The sequence below is a fragment of the Falco cherrug genome, chromosome 8 (genome assembly GCF_023634085.1).
Source record: "Falco cherrug isolate bFalChe1 chromosome 8, bFalChe1.pri, whole genome shotgun sequence".
Classification (NCBI taxonomy): domain Eukaryota; kingdom Metazoa; phylum Chordata; class Aves; order Falconiformes; family Falconidae; genus Falco; species Falco cherrug.
Window position 1 is genome coordinate 49,268,226 of NC_073704.1, and position 20,680 is coordinate 49,288,905.

General features: G+C 35.5%; 1 protein-coding gene across 5 annotated transcripts in view; it reads right to left on the reverse strand.

The window, feature by feature from the left end:
- TENM2 (teneurin transmembrane protein 2) overlaps positions 1 to 20,680 on the reverse strand; it is a 698,234-nt gene that overhangs the window by 299,427 nt on the left and 378,127 nt on the right. For all 5 annotated transcript variants that reach the window (XM_055717811.1, XM_055717810.1, XM_055717809.1 and 2 more), the window contains exon 5: positions 18,152 to 18,235. In XM_055717811.1, the coding sequence (XP_055573786.1) occupies positions 18,152 to 18,235 (84 nt within the window). The remainder of the gene's footprint in view (positions 1 to 18,151; positions 18,236 to 20,680) is intronic.

Consider the following 20,680-nt stretch of genomic DNA (forward strand, 5'->3'; position numbering starts at 1 on the left):
TCCTTTTTCATTGTATTGCATTTGTTAAAAAAACCCACAACCAGAACGTACAGTGAAGGCATCCATCAGGCAGCCTGCAGCAAAGCACTACATAGGAACCGATGCATCAAAACTATAATTTAGCTTATTTGTCAACAATTACACTTTTTAATATTTGCTTTGCTGATTACCAATAAATCAGCAAATAGCCATTATCAGAAAGAAGCAAGTTAATCTCATTGTTTCATTTTGCTGGTTTTTAGCTACTGCTTAGGGAACAAGAATGAAATAATGTATACTAACTACTAAGGTGGTATTTTTTTCAATAAAAATCAGGAATATGTATGAAAATTATATAAAAGTAACCAGATGAGTATGAGTTTTGCATGAGCGCACACACACAGTGTGAAAATATTATAAAATTCACTGAAATTACTAGCTTCTTTTCTAATGTGAAATAGCCTAATGACTTTGATTTAAATGTAGACTCCTGCAGCTCAGACAAGTTGGTCTGGCAGCCAGACATTAGCATGCTATTGTCAAGTCTCAGATAAACGCTGTTTCCCTGCCATGCCACCTTACGCCAGAAGCAACAACGGCACAGAACGGTGTGGCACAGAATAGTGGCCTTACACTCGCTACGGAAGAACATGTCTAATCCTGGAAAATAGCCACTGTTATCAGGCACCCCATATGGATACTAGATGTTTGCTGCCGCTTTGCTCATAAAGCAATGCTGAGAAGCCCTAGCGGTTTAAGTAACATTCCCAATTTTCTTTTTAAATAGATCTCATGGCTCTGTAAACAAAATATAAAACGGGACACAGGAGCTCACACAATTGATTCTAACCCCTTTGCATACAGTATGCATAACACTTGTTTTGCTTAGGTTATGGTGAACATGAACCCAACAATTTATGTCCAGTTTTATCTTGGTGAATACCTAGCAAGCTTACCCAGCACTGAGAAATATCTCATGTCTTACTACAGTTTTCTCTTATGTCTTTTCCCCGTCAGATGTCATCTGAGTTCTCCCAAACATGCTGGCCGGCTGTAGTGTAACCACTACAGCATTTATCTTGAGCAAATTTTCCATTTTTCATAGTCACCTGCAACCATGACAGTGTTTACTAAAACAGTTTCTCTTTCCAAATTCTATTCCCTTGACCAAAAGCACGCATGCTTCTTCTCAAAAGGGTTAACATCATTATTCAAACCTCAACTTTTACCTAATTCCCTTGTTTCAGGCAGGCTTACGGAACTGCTGTGATCAGATTTTATTTTGCCAAGAAATAAAGAGTTAGGGCTGGAAACTGAAGAATTCCTACTACAGTCTGAAAACATACATCACACAACAATTAAAAACCCTCAAAGCCTCACTGCATGGGACTGCAGTAGCCATACAGTAACCATAGCTACTCATTTCAATGAAAATGAAAAGAAACTGCAATGAATAACAATGAAACCATAAAATACATTATGAAGAGCCACACCAAACCCTGAAACCTAAGAAAACCTTCTTAATGTAATGGTGAAGAACATGTGCAGAACAGCCAACCTTTTGATTTCCCATGGACAAATTTATCTCTTCAGTAACATATTCCAAACGTATACCTAGGCATTCATTTTAACACTTTTGGAAAGCACAAAACCAGGACAATTTACCAGTTGTGCATTGTTGTCCGATAAATAACAAGAAATGTGTGATTTTTGACATAATCCTGTTACATTCAGGTATGTGAAGTAACATGTCTAATAGAGGAATGAAGAGAACAGTTTGTTACAGTCTTGTAAAACCTAGCACAGCAGCAGACTCTCTATTGCAAATTTACACAAAACATTCTGAGACTAAAATTTTGATCCTGTGCTGGCAGTCCGCCAGTTTGTAAAGCAATTGTTACTGCTGACCTTTCCTTGCACCTTGTAGATTTACCAAATATATGCCATGCAGAGAAAGAACAGTCAATTCTCTCAAATACACATGGGAGGTACAGGAGGATTCAGACCTTGTTAATTACTTACAGGGTAATTTCTAGTGTTTTAATTCTTATTTAAGCACGGAACTGACATCACGTTACAAGGCAACAAACCCTTTGTTACAAGTAGCAACAGGACCCCACAACAGGCCCACCCTTCAGTCTGCCAACCTAGGAAAAACACTTGTTTCTCATCTGGCATCCTCCTACAATTTAACGTTTAACTAATGCAGAAGTTCAAGTACTGCTGTCTCATCTGCAACAGAGAACTTTGTGATCAGATAAGATTTTTTGATGATATAAGATCAATTCCAGGAAATATCAGAAATCTTGGATACAGGCATCACTTACTGCAGAATGGTAGCTCTCCACTACTTTGCTATTCATGTCGGTGGAATAACCCACAGCGATACAGCGCACCAAGCAATAATCCGGGTTCTGAACAGATGTACAGTTCCAAAAATGATATCAAAAGACTCAGAGGCATAAGTGCCTACACTTAGGTCAAGATTATTATGACTTCAGGAAACAAAGTACAGGACTTATACAAATTAATTATCTTCTTTCTACGCCACAGAATTATGCATTGAGATATTAATACAGACTCACAGAACAATTAAGGTTAAAAGGGACCTCCCGAGGCCATCTGTTCCAACACACCAATCTCAAGAGCCAACCTCAAAGTTTGGTAAGGTTAACTTCTTGCTCATTTTCATTCTCTATAGGAATACCCAGATATTGTAACCTCCGATTCCTATTTGTGGTGCCTCAAATAGGAGCAGAAAGAGGAAGAGACGAGCTTAGAGCCCTTACCTTTGCTACTGATGACATAAGAAGTCTAAATTCTGTTGTCACAAGCATATTAGATCCTCTCACACACGTAGACTCAACTACTTTTCCTGTGTACACTACGATTCTTTTTAGACAAATTATGCAATGTGATTTTACATGAATAATGGAGATTATTTCTAGAACTTAAACATTTGTTATTTACTGGAACCTATATGAAATAGATGACTGCAAGGCACAATGTTCAAGTGACTTCAGCATCAGACCTTCAGGCAGGAGAATAAATGTTTCTTTTTGTCAGATCTGGCACATTCATAACTTATTTGTAAATCAGGAAGACTGTTTCAACGCTCCCCCACTCAATGATGAAATCACATTTTCCCAGTAACCCCAAGCATGTCATTTATCTTGGTCAGAAGAAAGCCTTCAATGAACAATAAAGCAAGTGTCACCGCTTTTCATTAACAAGAAGTCTGCTAGTAATCCTGACTCTCCCAATCTACATGTGATATGCAAGGGGGATGAGGTGGGGAAAGAAATGTGAACATACATGGATATAAACATATATTAAGGAAATAGACATTTTCATACAGTAACTTTGAAAAATGTGATTTAAAAATAAGGACCTGCCTCCTCCATTTCTTCTGGGATCTCTCTCAAAAAAAACCCCAATCAAGCTGCTAGAGTTTACCATGGTGCTTTGAAAAAAAACCCAACAAAACAAGACAACAGAAAAATAAAATAACCCACCCCAAATTTTAAATTTATAGAATAAATAATTCTCGCCACCAGTAAACACAGCAAGCAAACATGACATCCTCCAATTTTACCATATGAACAAGAATAGGATATTTTACTCAAGTACATTTTGTCTCTTAACCATTCCATGCCTTATGAAGATACACTTAAAATTCTTTCAAAGATGTCCCTAGCTGTCAAACCTTAACTGGCTTTATTTTTTTTTTAATAAAATAAAAATAAAAATTAAAAAAAAAAAAATTAAAAAAAAAAATTAAAAAAAAAAATCTGCCAAGGAAAACTATCTCCTGACCCAGCTGCAATAACAAGACACCTTGGGATAACTGAGATCTGGCAGACAGTTAAGACTCATGGGAACCAAATATCACGTGCTTCAGAGGCTTCTGGAGCACCAGAAAAACTGCAGATCAAACTACATTAGGCAGCATTATACAGGGTGGGCAGATGCTGTCCTTAAATGCATCCAGGAGAATCCTACTGATTTATGTACTTTGCTTTCACACTGAACTAAAAGAACCATGTATGTCATATTTCTAGCTAAAAAAAAATCCCTAGGTACTGGTTTAAGTATAAAATGCTTTCTTTCAACAGTTCTGTTAGCTTTTGATTAATTTTGCCTCTAGTGTACTAACTGCTGAGTCTCTTGACTGGCTGAAAAGAATCCAATACAGAGTGTATGCTGGACTCCCTTTCAATGAAATCTTCGGCTTATTGGAAAAGGAATTACGTTGAAGCAGCTGCTAGAGTATGTTTAGAACTCAGTTTACTCCTCTACATCTTGTGCATGTTTAGCATAGATTAATTATACACTTTGCCTCTTAGCATGGTCACTCAGGAAAGCACAACTTGTGCTGCAGCCCAGATTTACAGCCCTTTGCCTTCACTTGCATGTGCATTTTGGAACAGTAAACATCTGCTCACACTACCACCCGTGAACTTTGGCATAGTATGAAATATACCTAGCAACAAGAACGACAAAGTACTGTGAAGGCGGTGGATTTTGTGAGGCATACGTAAACAATTCATACAGTACATGCACATCTTTATTATTTTAAAATGCAAATTCACTTGAAACACAGTTTTCCTTTATGCTTACAATCATTTGGATACTAAGTTGATGTAGGTTTTCAACTAACAAAAACATGCCCACGTAGGACAGTCGTTCTAGTAATGACAGGGTGGCATGAGCTTACCACAAATTTTATTCTCCCCCAACCTCCAGCAAAGTACCTGTTGAACAGCATAATTTACTTGAAAACTAATTTTTTATAATATTCATCAAAGAACTGAAAGAACACATCAGGAATGCTAAGATCTTGGAAATTTATCTTTCTCAACTATTCTGTCCTCTTTAGGAAGCATGCACAGCTTGTGTCATTGCTCCTCAAGTTCTCAGTAGCCAAACGCTCCATCAGTCTATCCTATTGCTACAGCGTAACACTTTTCAGTGTATTTGCCCCCCAGTTTCTGGAAATGCAACCTCTTTCCATTATAGAAGAAAAACTTGGGTTTACACCCCTATGTTATAAAGAAGCAACAGTTTAAAAGCAATATAATTTTACTAATACCTCTTCAATCAAACCTTTTGATTAACATACTTAAGAAGTGAACTATGTTTAAGCCAACAGGTTCAAACATTACTTCAACAAATTGATGATTAAGAATTAACAGTGCAGTGAACCACAGCCACGTGTCTGCTGGCAGCATTAAGTGTGTGTTTGTGAGATGCACTGCCGGGAGAGGAGTAGACAGCTGAGCTTTGCAAGAGAATACCCAGCTATAAGATGATACAGGGGAATCTAAAAATGCATGGTGAAATAGAAAAAAAAAAAAGAACCCTGACTTTTGACCAAGATGTGGATTATGAAATCAAATTGTTTATTTTCAGCTAATATCCCTTAAAATGAAATGTAACATAATTAACTTATCACATCACAGACAGTAATAGTTGCCACGTGAGACAAAGGAAAAAAGAGACATACTGTTACTTTGGAGTAAAGAGAAAAAACTGACAGAGATTAACTTCAAAAGTTAACATCATTCTGGAAATTGAGAAAGTTACATTCTGTATGTTTTTCTATCAAAAACAACAGAAGAATAGAACCCGTTGCAGATGTGTCTATAAAAGGAAATTGAAATTACATTACACATTCCCCTCCAACTAAAATAAGCAGTCATCTGTCACGCTTTTATTAAATGATAACACTTCCAGAGTAGTACCTGCATTTTCTACTCTAAGCCGGTAAGGCAAGCTGAGCTGTTCTAGCCACAGCTTCACACAGTACATCCGAATACCAACCAGACTAGTGTTTCAAACAAAATAAAACACACACACCCAAAAAACACCAACCCAAAGCAATATACATTATGCTGTTTGTACAATCTGACTTTCTTGCAAATGTAAAAAAGGCTCAGAAAGGGTTGCACCACAGTGCAACAGATGATAGATGGATATTAAGATAAGGACATATGGCTATTCAAGTCCTGTGAATTACAGTAAGCAAGACAAAAAGATCTTCTATACACGACACTTCAAAAAATGAATGGATTGAGATGTTACCTGAAAAGATTCATTTTATTAAATACAAATTATTATTATTAAATTTTACATTTCAAAAAGATTTGTCTCTTATCATTACGTGACCTATAATCTTTCTGCACAAAACCTTCATTGGCTATGCTCCTTTAGCTTAATAATGGCTGTAAATTTAAGTAGACTAAGCAAAGAAAGGTTTAAAGAAATCATTTTGTCTACTACACAATAAGAAATGGTGTGTTTCATTCAAACATGCAACATGTTAGAGGCCTCTTGACTGTACCTCTGTAACCACAGCCCCACAGCCAGCTATGAAACACTGCTCCGCTGCCATCCCCCACCCCCGCACACACCAGCTGAAGGGCTGGCCCTGCTGGAGTCCGCAGGACCTGTGCCCCACTGATCACGGACACAGAGATGTGCCCATTATTCCACTGTATTTCAAAATTTGGGTATAAATATAATTCAAGGATCTATTTCTGTACATGTAATAATAGGTATTACACAGAGACACAGCTATGCCTATAACCTTCTTGATGCACTACAAATACACACACACCCCTGTCATGTGCACATACATAATTTTTTTCATCTATAAATTAAAGAAATTCTGTTGGGAAGTCTAACTATAAGCAAATGGGAACCTGTAGCAAATGTATACAAAGTTAAAGTACAGTAGGAAAAGTTAGAGGGATTCAAATTCTCTCATATTTTGCTATTACGAGTTTAAAAGACATAGATAACTGAAGCATTCAAAGTTTTCCAATTGTATGTAGTAGGAACCTTGTACAAAATATGTTTGTTTTTTTCTGTTTTGTTTCTTTCAAAGTCAGCCTCAATAGCTAATTAGAATCTAGTTCAAGAACAGTGTTTAGGAAACACCTGTATGTACACAGTTGAAGAAAACTAAGTAGATATTTTAATAAACTGCAGGATTTCCAGATTAAATGTAGAAATTGCATATCTTCAAAAAGATCAAGTACAAGTAATTATTTTTCATTTTCTGAAATAGATATTATAGGTTTGCCTCTGTTCAGCTCCAAAGCATTAAACAGTGCAATTAAAAGGACCTCCTCCTCTCTCTCTATGAAATGGCTTCCTACACAGCCTGAACAAAATAAACCAAAACGAAATACAAAAAGGAAATCTAAAGTTTTAAGAAAATATTGCTTCTGCTTTACCCTCATTTTCAAAAATGTATGGATGCAACTGAAAAAGACAAAAGAAATATCTGTGACTGATAAAAGTATATGATTGCAAATCTCAGTTGATGTTAACACCAGGGAGGGTGCTTGTAGGAATAAAGTTTTTGTACACATATCTCTAGTTCTTATGATACAGGTGAAACCACACATGCTGCACTATTCATCTTTGGGAGTCAGGTTTAAACATACTTCTAGTTTGCTTATGTTTATGCGAAGAGACTTAAACTTGGCCAGTATAAATCCACGGCAGATGTGGGAAAAATAAAAGGAGAGTAGGTCACTATGTCAAGAAAAGCAGCACAGTGGTTTGCCCTGTATTACTCTCTCGGGGGAATCCCTGCTATATTAGGTAGGGCACTTCTGCAAGTAACAGCACCTGAAGGAAAACTAAACATAGAAGCCCTTATAACTCCAGAAAACAGCTCACTGCAAAGGACTTGCGTGTAGGGAAAAAAAGCCATAATGTATCTTTTAAACCTATAGAATGTGTATAAATAATAACTTTCCATAGAATCCTGTGCTTACATACCTCCTCAACAAGGAGGCTTAATAACTCCTTGTGTCAACAGGGCTTGGAATAAACAACCCCGTCTTTACTAAGTTTATTTTTGGCAGGTTTTTTTGGAAACACATGTTATTAAAAACAGCACAGTTTTCCAGAGGTTGAAGACACTCTACACTCCAGTGGTCTAGCCAGAGGTTATACTCTCACTTAGGTCAGTATTTATTAATCAAATTCTATAAATACAACCAACACTAACCTTAGCTGGCTAACTCATTGCAAATGAGAAGTCAAGTCACCGCAACACACTCCAGGGTGAACAAAAAAAGGCACATTTCAGAAATTACAATTTCTCAAGATCCACAATGTAACAGAAAGTGAATGATAACAGACAACACTTCAGAGGGAACTTGAAAAAGTCCAAGTACCTAATACCACCCAATTCTTCTGGAAAACTTTAATTTAATAGGAACTCCATGAACTCTCACCTGGAATTCCTACCTCAGGCTGAGGTTAGAAAAAAGTATGAATATTGAAGTAGGTATTTCTACAATGAGAACAATGACGGTGAAGGAAAGGGAATTTCTAAATGCTGATTTGATTGTCATGTAAAATAATACTCAGAAGCATGACCTGGTCAAGGAACCAAATTTAGGACTGCATTTAAATTAATTAAAAGCAGACTAAGGAATTCAGCTAGGTACACATATTTGGCATACAGATTTTAAAAATATGTATTTCTATATTAATTTTGACAAGGAAAACAGAGGCAGAAGCTTTCTATAATTATGCCGCCTCCATCTTGTTAACATAATTTTTCTAAATTTTCTAAAAAAACCCCCAGCTTAAAATTTACTTCGAAGCCTCAGTACATCAAATTCAGTCCTTTTATATTGTTACAATAAAGATAAATCATGGAGGAATGATCACATCAGGAAGGTTTGAGGCTATAGTACCCTATAGTTTGTACCCCAACAATCTACTCCAACTACCACAGAACTATTCTAAGGTTTCACCAGTCCAAATACTTCTTCCCACCCCAGCTTCTCACTCTGGAGAACTAAACCACTGTAAAGACCCAATGAACTGTTGAACTTCATAACTAAAATGCAAAATTCAAATATCCTCAGCCAAACCAGCTACAACCCAAGTGCTCCTGCTCAGGAATGATTTCACCTAAAATCCCTGAAGGTGAACAGTGACAGCTGTTTAGCTGTTTTTATATAACATTTCTTAATTCATAGGAAGCAGCTCAACTGCTTAGATTTTATCGATTCCAGGTTTTGTCTGAATGAATCTCCACATGTATTCAGTGTATCTGTACTCATACCTAAAAATATATTTCTGTCCTTTCCCATTCCTTCACATTTAAATTTGAGACAATTTGATTTTTACTACCACCACAGATTTAGGACATATCTGAAAACACAGTAAAGGAAAACAGATATAATTTAATTTTTTTTGTAATAATTAACATTTTTACTACTTTTCAAATTACTAATACTTTATTACTTGAGTAGCAGTATTAACCACTCTGCATACCTATGCCCTTTCAGGGCCCTCTGGCATTAACACCACATTCAATTTTCTCGTTAATCAGGACCAGGTAGTCCAAGCTACGTGGGATGTGAAGCACAGTATTTTCTTACTCCAGTCTTCAACCGAGAAACAAAGCTTTCATTCTAAATAAAAATATGAACCAACTATGCATACCTGAAATGACATTGCTTCCTAACACTGCAAATTTGACCAACTCTGAGCCACCTTAAAGGGGATGTCAATAATGCATATCACAGACATGACTTAGAAAATGAAGAACTCAATACATGCCAATCCTACCTATCTTCCTTAGATTCACCTAAACCTCGCTGAAACATACTTTTCTTATTTCAATCCTGCCACTGGTTGCAGAGTACAAGTACTTGAGCCTTTACTACATGTAACTACCGCACAGTCACGGCCGTTCTGGTCTTAATTTCCTGGTTTAGTCTTAATTTCTTCCTGTATTCAAGAGATTGCAGGTCTATTGAATACTGCCTTGAAGATAAGGAACCTGCAGTTTTTTTAAAGAACTAACTTTTAATGAGACACAATGTTCGGAAACCAACCTAAAATGAAGCTGGTTCTGAGACAAATCTATGAAATGAAGGATCCAAACCTTAATGCTCAGGGTAGAAGACAAGTAGAAGTTTTACTGTCAGTGCAGTTCTGTTACCTTTGACAAGGCCTTCCCTAAAGAGAATGAGGCCTTACAGTGGGTAAAAGAAGAGATGACTTCTATCACTCTGAATATATCAATTCTAGTAACTAAACCAGGCACTTCGTGAATTACAACATGTGGCTGTTCAGTCTGTACTGTGGAATAAGCTGTCAGGAAGGTTGCACACGCTGGTTTTGCTATTTAAAAGAAGCACCAATATAAGTTTCCTAAAATGACAATGATATCACATGATACCCAGTCAAATTTCAGAATCATAACTCAGGGGCAACATCCACAACTAATCCTGAGAATCACCAAGTATCCTTTGCATGGGAAGAGGAAAGAAAGCGAGCAGTACAGTTCTGCCATAACAATGATTACATTACAGCACTCAGAGTGTAGATTTTGCAAGCTAGATAGCTAACGGATGAAGACTTCTGGTATCTAAGGAGACAGAGGCCACCTGATTTTTTTTCCTAGTTGCAGATCACTTAGTTTTCAAAAACACACTCAATTTCCCACTTCAACATGTTATTTAATCAAATAAAAATCATGTTATATTAAAAAAACAAAACAAAACAAAAAAACAACCAGTCACAAAAAGATTACATCAGTGTTTCAGCAAGTCCTTTCGGGGGCCTCCTGGCATTAACATCACATTCAATTTTCTCATTAATCAGGACAAAGTAGTTCAAGCCATGTGGGATGTGAAGCACAGTATTTTCTTACTCCAGACTCTGACCAGGAAACATAGATTTCATTCTAAATAAAAATATAACCCAAGTACAATCAAGTCTGGCCTGGCTGTAGGCATGTACGCTACATAAAAACCTGTCTCTGAGGCACAGTCACTGTACCGAACCATCACTCAGGTTCTAAACAATTATATCGTGATCAAATACCAACGTCTAACAATCCTGTTTAAGGAAATACATTTTGAAGAAGCATGAAAATGTATTACCAGATATAACTGTAAGTGTTACTGGCAGCAGAAATATGGTGAACTTGGTTGAAAATACTGAACCCACTTGTCCCAGTAAGGAAATGGATATCAAGCAGTGTGCTGTATGTCTTGGCTTTTCACCTCTGCTTATCTCAAACACATTTAATTCTTCAGATACAATAAGCTATCTACCTTTCTATCAAAATGCTTGGCCTTCCTCTGACAGCTTCTAAATGTAGTTACACATCATTGATATAAAAATCTTTAATACAGGGAAGAGTTCGCAAGTAACATGTTTAAAATAATTTACTGTCATAATTTCCTTGTTGCTTTTCCATATTAAAAAAAATAATGTAATGTATCATGTAATGTATATTGTAATCAATTAAAGACTATAAAAATTTTGCCCCAGACACAGATCCAGTTTGGAATAAAGCACATAGCTTTCCCAGTTCATAATCCAAACAAAAGAAAGTGCTTATAAAAGCAAGCTACGTACATGCACAAAGAAATCACTGGTCAGGCTCCCTCCACTTTTACCCTAGCAGTGGATATAAGTAAACATAAACTACGGAATTATGGCACTAGTATTAAAAATACATATATATATGTATATTTAAATCACTTTTTCTTGTCTCCCTTCTTATTCAAGTTTCACAGCATACATATGGGTATGAATAAGTAAGGGATTTTTCATCCTAACTTCATGCACAGCAGCTTGAGAAATGTTTCAGATTAACATAAATGATAATACAAATACATAAGGCTGTCTTTCAAAGAGGTTTGATAATTCATAAATGCAATGTTTGCACAGATCAGGTCAAGTCAAAAGGTTTGAAATGTAAGTATTTAACTTATGTAAATCTGTTTATCACTGCTAAGGAACATGGGATGACTTCAGATGCTCACTATCTAATATACCCAACACACATCTAGTGCAACTCGTGTGAATTCTCATTCCAATTTTTAATTACTATGCAGCCTGTAAAGACAAAAATCCACTAAGTCAGATTGCTCTTTTTTTTTCTTTTATCAGAAGAATTAACATTAATTGCATATTACTTCACAGGCACTGCTTTTCTACGCATTCATTACTAAAATAATAAATCGAATGAATTTTGAATAAAAGTATTAAAACAGCTACAGGTACAGATGTTTACCCTTCAACATATTTCTATCAATATTTCTGTTGCCAGTGCTCATAAGGAGGTAATGTAAAGCTTCATTTCATTACTGTATGTTTCAAGACTCCCAACAAACTAACAAATCACAATTCCTTTCAAAATTGTTTATACTCTGTTTTTTTCCTGATGTAGTTTTCTTTTTATATTGTATACAGTTTTACTTGCATAACTTGTCGAAACATTTTATGAAACCGTAAGAGGAGGACAAGGATTTCATAGCATTATGCAGACCTTGGTGACAGGAAGGGAAGACACTAATTTTGTTTTCATGTGAGATTTTTAAAGTTTTTGACAAAGAGTCTAAATGAATGTCTCTGTGGAGTCCATACTGTTTTTTTCACCTACTAAAGTAACTGAAGTTGTTGGCTTTTTCTCCTACGGTTTCCAAATCCATGGCTTTAAATTCTATGTCAAAATCTTAAAATTAAATATCCACCCATCCATATGGGGATACAGACATTTAGTTTTGTGGATTTGTTAAAATCTACTTATACTGCTAACAGCATAGGGACATATGATTTAGCATGGTAAACACATGTTTAACAGCCCAATTGCTTGGATTTTGCATAGTGGACGACTATGTTAATGCCCCTGCAGTAAAGTGCTAAACAGGAATTCCCACAACAAAGACTTCGGAGAAGGAAAAGGCAGGACATACCGGGGTAACTTGGGAAGAGACTGCTCTTCAGGGACAACAGGACTACCAAGCTCTACCAAAGGGAAGAAAACATGCCACACCACCAAATGCCACAAATTATGGAATAATGTCTTTGTCTGAATAACCCAAGGACACCAGATAATTACATCTTGTCTTACAGCCTTGCCGGGGAGGAAAGATAGCTTCACAGAGCTTTACAGAATAAAGACATACTCTATAAAAGTAAACAACTCTGCATGTATGTAGAATTTCTTATTGTACAGTAGTCAAGTGGATCTTGAGATAAACCTTATTATTTTGTTCCGTAGTTGCAATGATGGCACTGCACATTATGCTCCCTTAAATGCTTTCTCCTGTGTAAACAAACCTGACACAGATCCCACCCGACACTTGAACCTGCTCTGTCTTCAAAGCCCCAGATTTATGGGCATGACAGAAAAAACGCGGCTTGCTTAGAGGACTGACAAAGTCATTGTAGAAAGATTTTTGGTTTGGTAAAAGACTAAATGAGAAGTTTTCCATGACAGCCAGGTATTTTTAAAGAATAAATAGAAGCTTAACATTTTTGATCCAAAATTATTTTGAACGAAAATATTAATCAGACCAAAATAAAAAAAAGGCATCAACACAGCTATATATTTTGCAAGTTCCTTTTAGTAGTTTAATATTATCTTCACTTCCCTGAAAAAGTTTCATTATTGTTTTCCCTAAACTTACATCCATATTTAATCACTGAAAATGCACCTCTACCACACAGCAGATGTGTCATTAACTATTACTGAAAAAAAGTGAAATAAAATCACCCAGCATGAGAATACTATGGAATAAGTCAACACTAGCAGATGGTGTTTATTTTGTCACTGCTTGTGTTAAAAATTACCACCTATTTCATCAGCTTCTTTAAGGTAGAAGTTTCATGTAAAAACTGGAAAAGCTATTTTTCATAAGCTGTCACAAAACTCCTTAAAATATAAGTTCTTGTGTTCATGGCTTCCAGTTTTCTAGGACATGGTGCAATACACAGGAGATCAGTTTGTATAAGTCTGACATGATCGAGCATTTTGCTAGCAGCTCAGTCTTTCAACACACAATCTGTTTTGTTTCTCAAGCAAATCTGCAAATTCTTTAGTTCAAATACCGGTATTTTCAAGACAAATTCTGTAATAAGTGTTAAGTCTGCTCCTAGGAAAGGCACCTGGTGGAACTGGCAGCTTGTTTTCTTCTAGGACCCAATACACAAGAGTTTTACTTCCCTCTCAGAATTTCCTACATTCTCATTATTTTATTTTATCACACACTTCAGCTTTGCAGTTCACATTCTTTGGTTGATAGTTTCTTAATTAAACAGCATGTTGCATGAAGAGCAATTGTACTACCTGGACTTGGCTACTTAAAGAAATCATTGCTAAAATCCCACTATAAAACCAGGTTTTGCTCATGCATTTTTGAAGGAATTTCCATTAAAATGGAAACCCAAAAAATTAAATGCAAACTCATATAATTCTCCATAACGCAAAGCCACATTAAAAGCAGCATTGAATGGAATTCTTCACTACTGTGATTTAAACAGAATTATTATAAACACATTATAAACAGTATCCATACACAGTATGTAATTACACTTTTCAAAGTAAAAGAACTTACTTATATCTGAACACTACTGGATTTCAGTCTACCCTTCTCACTGATTATTTCAAATGTCATGCCACAGAGAGATCATCCTTCTAAATTAAATTCCCATACAACCGGTTGCATTTTGTATCTAAATCTCATAAGCACAGGATAAAATCCAATCCATTTTCTTCCCTCAGAAAAGGCACAATCCCTATCTTCATTACATTACATTTCAATTGATAACATCCCAGAATTACTTTAAGAACTTACTTGCAGATCACAGATTATCATAGGTCTTTGAGAGAGCTGGACATTTGCTGCAACAACATATCTAATACATAGCTTTTTAAGTAGCATCATTCAAATCTCCCTTTGGTATTGACAGCATTATACATTAATTCAGAAACTATGGACTCCACTACAATGTCCAGTTTTATATGTTCACAGTTTACTCAAGATCATCATGTTGAAACAAACAGGAAAGATGATTAAACCACATGACAACAGCTGTAACTGGTGTTAATGCACTTCAACATATTTTTAATTACTTGACTCCCTCCTTTCTCCCTCCCTGTTAAGTCTTCTATTGCACTTAATGTTCAGGTTGCCTTGCACACACTATGTAAGGAACCAATCATTTTATCTTTATTATTTAACGAGCAGTACAGGCCTCTCTGTGTCCTATTCAAATCATACTCTTAAGCAGAACACTTTAATTTCTTCTTTTGCTTTTATATATTGCTCAACATTACACTATGTGAATGCTTTAAAAGCATTAATTAATGATTTTGATAAACCTCTGAGCTTTTGTTACATTATTTTACAGCTACAAAAAGAAACCCAGGGTGGTTTGATTCCTTTGTTTGTTTGTGTTTTTTTCATTCTGGATGCTTAGCATGAGGTAGATTTTGGGGGGTGTGTGTGTGTTTGTTTTTAACATCTATTAAGGATTCTTCTCCCAGAGAAGAAGTCGTCAGAAAAGGTGAGATTTAGGTCTACTCCAAACACTAAGTAGGGGAGATATTTTCCTATAGAATGCTGTTATCCTTTTTTCTTCCACAGTCTAAACATGGATCTGACAACAATCCTTCTGCCTGCATTTCTGAAGCACTGGCCACTATAATACCACTATAACATAAGTTCAGCACTTAACCTCCTTGTTTTCCATTACTACTTGGCCTGCATCAGTGGCATCTTTCTCCTTAGCAAAGCAAAGCAGATCAAGAAACCTAACGTTTTATTAGAACACTGCAAAGCAACCCACCCACTAAATAGGCACACTTGATAATTGGGTACCTTTAAAATGAAAAGTCTGAGGGTTCTGCTTATGGTGATACAAAAAACCCTCTTCTGTTGACACAACATGCACACTGAAAGCTTTGCAACACTATTTGGATGCACTCTCAGCTTTAAACCAAGGTTAGTGCCATCTGTCTGGTTTTGGCACCATCCAGACTGATGTAAAAAATCCTATGGCACTTTTAAAAAGGAACAGAGATAAAGCTTGGGTTTGGTCAATTCCCTTAAACTATTAACATAATAGATTTGGCTGACATCAATGCCAGTCAGCACATCTGGATCTATAAGCTCACTGTACTTTTCTTATCACATTTAGAGCATACAACCAACTATTTTGCTAGACATATATCAGATTTAGCATGTACAACTAACTAGACTCATAAAAAATACCAAGTTTTTCTACTGCTTTTCTCAAGTTATTTTCTTACATGCATGTTACTGTCAAGCCAGAGGTGAGAATACTAACCTAAAATATTCTTGACTTGCTGTTATAGTTATTAATACATTCTCATTCTTAATTTCTAGAGCTCTGAACAAATGCAATACCAAATATTAAAAGCAACATATGAAACAAACTTGTTTGATTTGAGAAGGGTATTAGGTTGTCAGGGAAAACAACTAAATCTAAGAGAAACAACATTTGATGAAAAGCCTCAAAGCTTCAAATGAGAAAAGACATTATTCAGATGCATGCAGTTTGTAGGGCAAAACTTTTCAGTGCATTTTCCAGGATCACAGAAGTATTATTTTTTGAGATCTAGCACGGCCCAAATGGCATAACTCATTCATTGCACCTGTGCCAAAATCCTTTCCGCAACACAAGTAATCATGAGTGCTTCAGAAATGCAGAGAGATATACAAGACCATTTACATTCTTCATTAATTTCATCTTTATTACCAACCATACACATACCACCCTGCACATTTTTTACCATTATATAACAGCATTATGGAAATTTAATTGCTCTACCAAATGCTCTGGCTCCCACTCATCTAAGAAGCATGGAAATACAAACAACAGTCTTTATTTCGAGTTTGAAAACACACTAAGCATTCTTGGGGGGCATTAACTATGAAATGGTCACAGATGCTCAGTACTCTCCAGAATCCAACATAAGAAACTGCCCCAGTATTTTCTAAGACACTGTTTGAGATTCAAAGCATAGTGTCATTCAATAGTTTTTATCAACAATCAAGCAATTATGGAAAGAAGGATATCAGAAAATCAAATTGGGGGTGACAAGAAAACCCTGTTTTATGTCTTATTTAAATATTAAACAAGGAGAATAATATTCCTGGTTAGGGCCCTAATTTTGCAAAGCATTTACTTAAGTGCTTAAATGAAAATCCCAAATGGAAAGGTGCCTTTCATGTACATAGTAGGTCACAGTTGCAACGGAAGAAAAGAATGAAATATCAAAATATATCTTTCATCTCATTAAGCAATCAAATAGAAGGCAAAAATTGCAGTGTTGAGGGCAAAGGACTTTTTATGAAGTGGGCCCTGCTAAATTAGTAAAAGCACATAGTGATACTATAGTTAGTATAAGTGTACATATCCAATGAATGGAAACCAAGTTTTGACTTCAAGAAACATCAAAAGGAAGATGTTGCTGAATCATTACCTTTGCACTAAAATTCCTTAAGATGTCTTTGAATTTATATTACTACAACTCGTTAAATTCTTCTTTTGCTAAAAAGTTCATTGCAAGCTTTTTTCTGAACATCCTCCTCCTCTCAAAGGAGTTTTGCTCTCAGGGAAACAAAAGATATGTGTGCGTGGGGAGTAGTGATTTTTTTTTTTTTTAAATAAACTGTCTAGCAATGAGGTGATTCCCTACAAAACCAAAACAAAACCCCCAGACTGCTTTGCACAGCACCTAAGCTACAAAACTTCAGCGACACACTAAATGTCACTGTCTGAATCTGAAATTCTTAGGTCAAAAGAATTCAAATCAAGACTAAAGATGAACAGAATTATCACTACATCTTTCTTTAGAAAGTCCAATTGCTGAAGAGACATCTATCACATGCAAGCTTTTAGCAATGGGTTAAAACACCGGTAATTACCTTTGTGAAAATACTGCTAGATACAGGTACCATATTGCTTTTAAATTATGCCTATGCGTACCCAGCTCTGACATCTCTCACGCATCTTCCTCTCCATCTAATAAGCCTTATCCCATGAAGCAACATCAGTTCAAGGAAAATGCAGCTCCTTCACCACCCAGTGAAGACTCCAAATAAAACCCCAGCTTTACTGTGTTCAACCAAACCAGGAAGGTAATACTCAACACAATGAAATAGAAATAAGTAGGAAAGAGAGATCAGGTTTATTCAACAGAATATAAATACCCAGGAGGAAAAAAACAAACACAGAAAAATATCTCACAACACATAATAAACAGAACATAAACAAAACTAGATTAATCATTGCAAGACCCACAAATTCTAAACTAGGTTCTAAGATTACAAGGAATACAGTTTAAGCAAGATAAAAACCTTACGTATTAGAGAGTTCTTTGTCTCAGCCAGCTGCTGCCAGCTTGTCTGTCTGTCTTTCAATTTCTCAGAAAGGTGTGTGTGAAAATCTAAATGAAATAAAACAAATACATTTTAGAGATGGCTCTTTTTCTCCTTTTCTTCCATTCCATTCACCTGTAGTGTAACACAGCCAACAATGTTTTACCTCCTCCCACCCAAAGCATTTCTGAATAATAAAAAAATACATTACTCATTGTTATTTAGAGATTAAGGATTCTTTTAGCTTGTTCTCAATGACATATAAAAACGCATTTTGAGTAGCAGTAGTACTGGTGAAATCTTGCTTTGCAGGAGGTACATGTACCCACGGTTGGTATCATTAACCAGTAAAAGGACAGAGGACATAAAAAACTGGCTATAACATGTGCATTACAATTTAACTTGAAGTCCATGCGAATCTCCATACATGCTGTACAGTAGGTATTTAGGATCATACTAATTTATTTTCAGTGTATTATCTATTATTCCTGTAGCCAAGTATGCATCATTACATCCTTCTAAAAGATAATTTTTATCTTCAAAAGACTCTTAAGATACATAAGGAAAATGGACACTTTTGACGTAACAAATCACTTCTTACATGTTTATTGCAGCAGCATGGTGAGTTGTACATGGACTATCAAAATAGTCAGGCTCACTCTGCTACATCTCTGACATGAACCAATGGAACTGCAGTGTTGCAAGGATGGCAATATTTTTTTCTTTTTTGTCTCACAAAAACTCTCCAGCTTTAGGTAGGCAGTTTTTAATATATACACACACAGAGAAAGAATCCTTTGGTTCTGCATGGTTCTTCTCTTTGACTAAAGAAACCCCAGACTTCTTTTGGTTTTACAACTAATTCAAATACACCTACATTTTGAGAACATGACGTAATTAAGGAGTCCTCTTCCATTTGAAAAGCAAAACATCAACTGAAAATTGTTACTGAATCTCGTTACAGGAGAGTTTTCAGATGTAGTAAACAGGAAACATAAAATCTATTTTTATTTGTTTACATGAATTTCCTTGCACAAACCAAAGACAAGAAGCCTGATAATTAATATATGGTCACTTTAGTTCTTGTTCTTCACTGCCTTTAAGGCTTCACTGGGAAATTATTTTACTTTGTACATCTCAGGTTCAAATCCTTAGTAATTGTTACAAGATAATAATTTAACCTTGCACCCAAGACTCGCCAGAATCAACAATGAAAATATGTTCTGTATACCACCGTAATTTATTACATGCAAACAGCAACAACAAAAAAAGACAATGCTTTGACACTTAAAGGTAAAAAAACAGCTGACCAAAACAACAGAAAATAAACCATTTCACACGCTAAAGATGTAAGGCAATAAATTAGCTCCTAACAAATTAGCTATTTGTTAGGAACACAAATATTTTGGGCCTAAAATGCTTGCAACAGAAACAATATGAAAGAACAGCAGCTCCTGAGTTTCATTCACATTGCTGGCTTTGGAGGTAAAAAGTAATTTTAAGGGACAAGTTATACTTTTACAAACAATAAAAAAGAGAGTTTAATAAAACGCCACATGTGAAATTCAAACTGGATGTGTTATGACCTTAAGTCATTTTCAGGTATTTTGGCTCATGTCTAATTAGTTCATTTCTGATTTTGATGATACAGACTTTTGATTTGAAAGCAAGGAAGAAAAGTAAAAGATTTTTCAGGAATGCGCCACTGAAAGGTAATTCCAAGAACAATATGTAAGTGAAGCAAAGGTATGTGAAGTGCGGAGCACAATGACTATTAATACAAAAACTTTAGTAAAAAAAAAAAAAAATCATTGCAAATTCCTTCATTTTGGTGTCACCAGCAATTTTCCCAAAAATATAATAGTAAAAATTGATTAGATTATTTTTTATATTTGTCATCTTTTAAAAACAGGAGAAATTAAATATAAGTAAACATATGCATACACAGGAATATATCAAAATGGAAGGTATGGATTTGTTTCACTAAGCTTTTGGGGTTTTTTTTTCTTCTTTTATGTGAAAATGGGACCACATTCTTAAATACAGTGCAATTCTTCTATGGTACTTACAATTAAATTAAACAAATTTAGTAGTTTGCAATTCTACAGTTTCTGTTATATCATACCCTATAATATGTAATTTTTTGAAATCTTTACTGACTCTATTCTTGTTTTAATACAAGTTTTGCTTTTATTTCTTTTTCAAGAGGAAAAAACAGAATTAATTCATCAACAGTTTATCTATTGATATTTTATCACATTATTCTTTAGACTTGTATATGTTACTGAATGTGCTATTTTCCCTTTTTACCTGTCGGTGGCCACCTTGGGACATTTGATCCTTACAACTACAAAGGGTACAGATGAGGACAACAAACTGTTTCCCCCAAGGAAGCTGAGCCATCCCTCTTTTTCATGTGAAGCATCTAAAACTAATGGCTAAAACATAAGTTTCCAAGCTCTGTTTCTCTAACTATTTAAAAAAAAAAAAAAAAGTTTGTTACCCATGCCCAA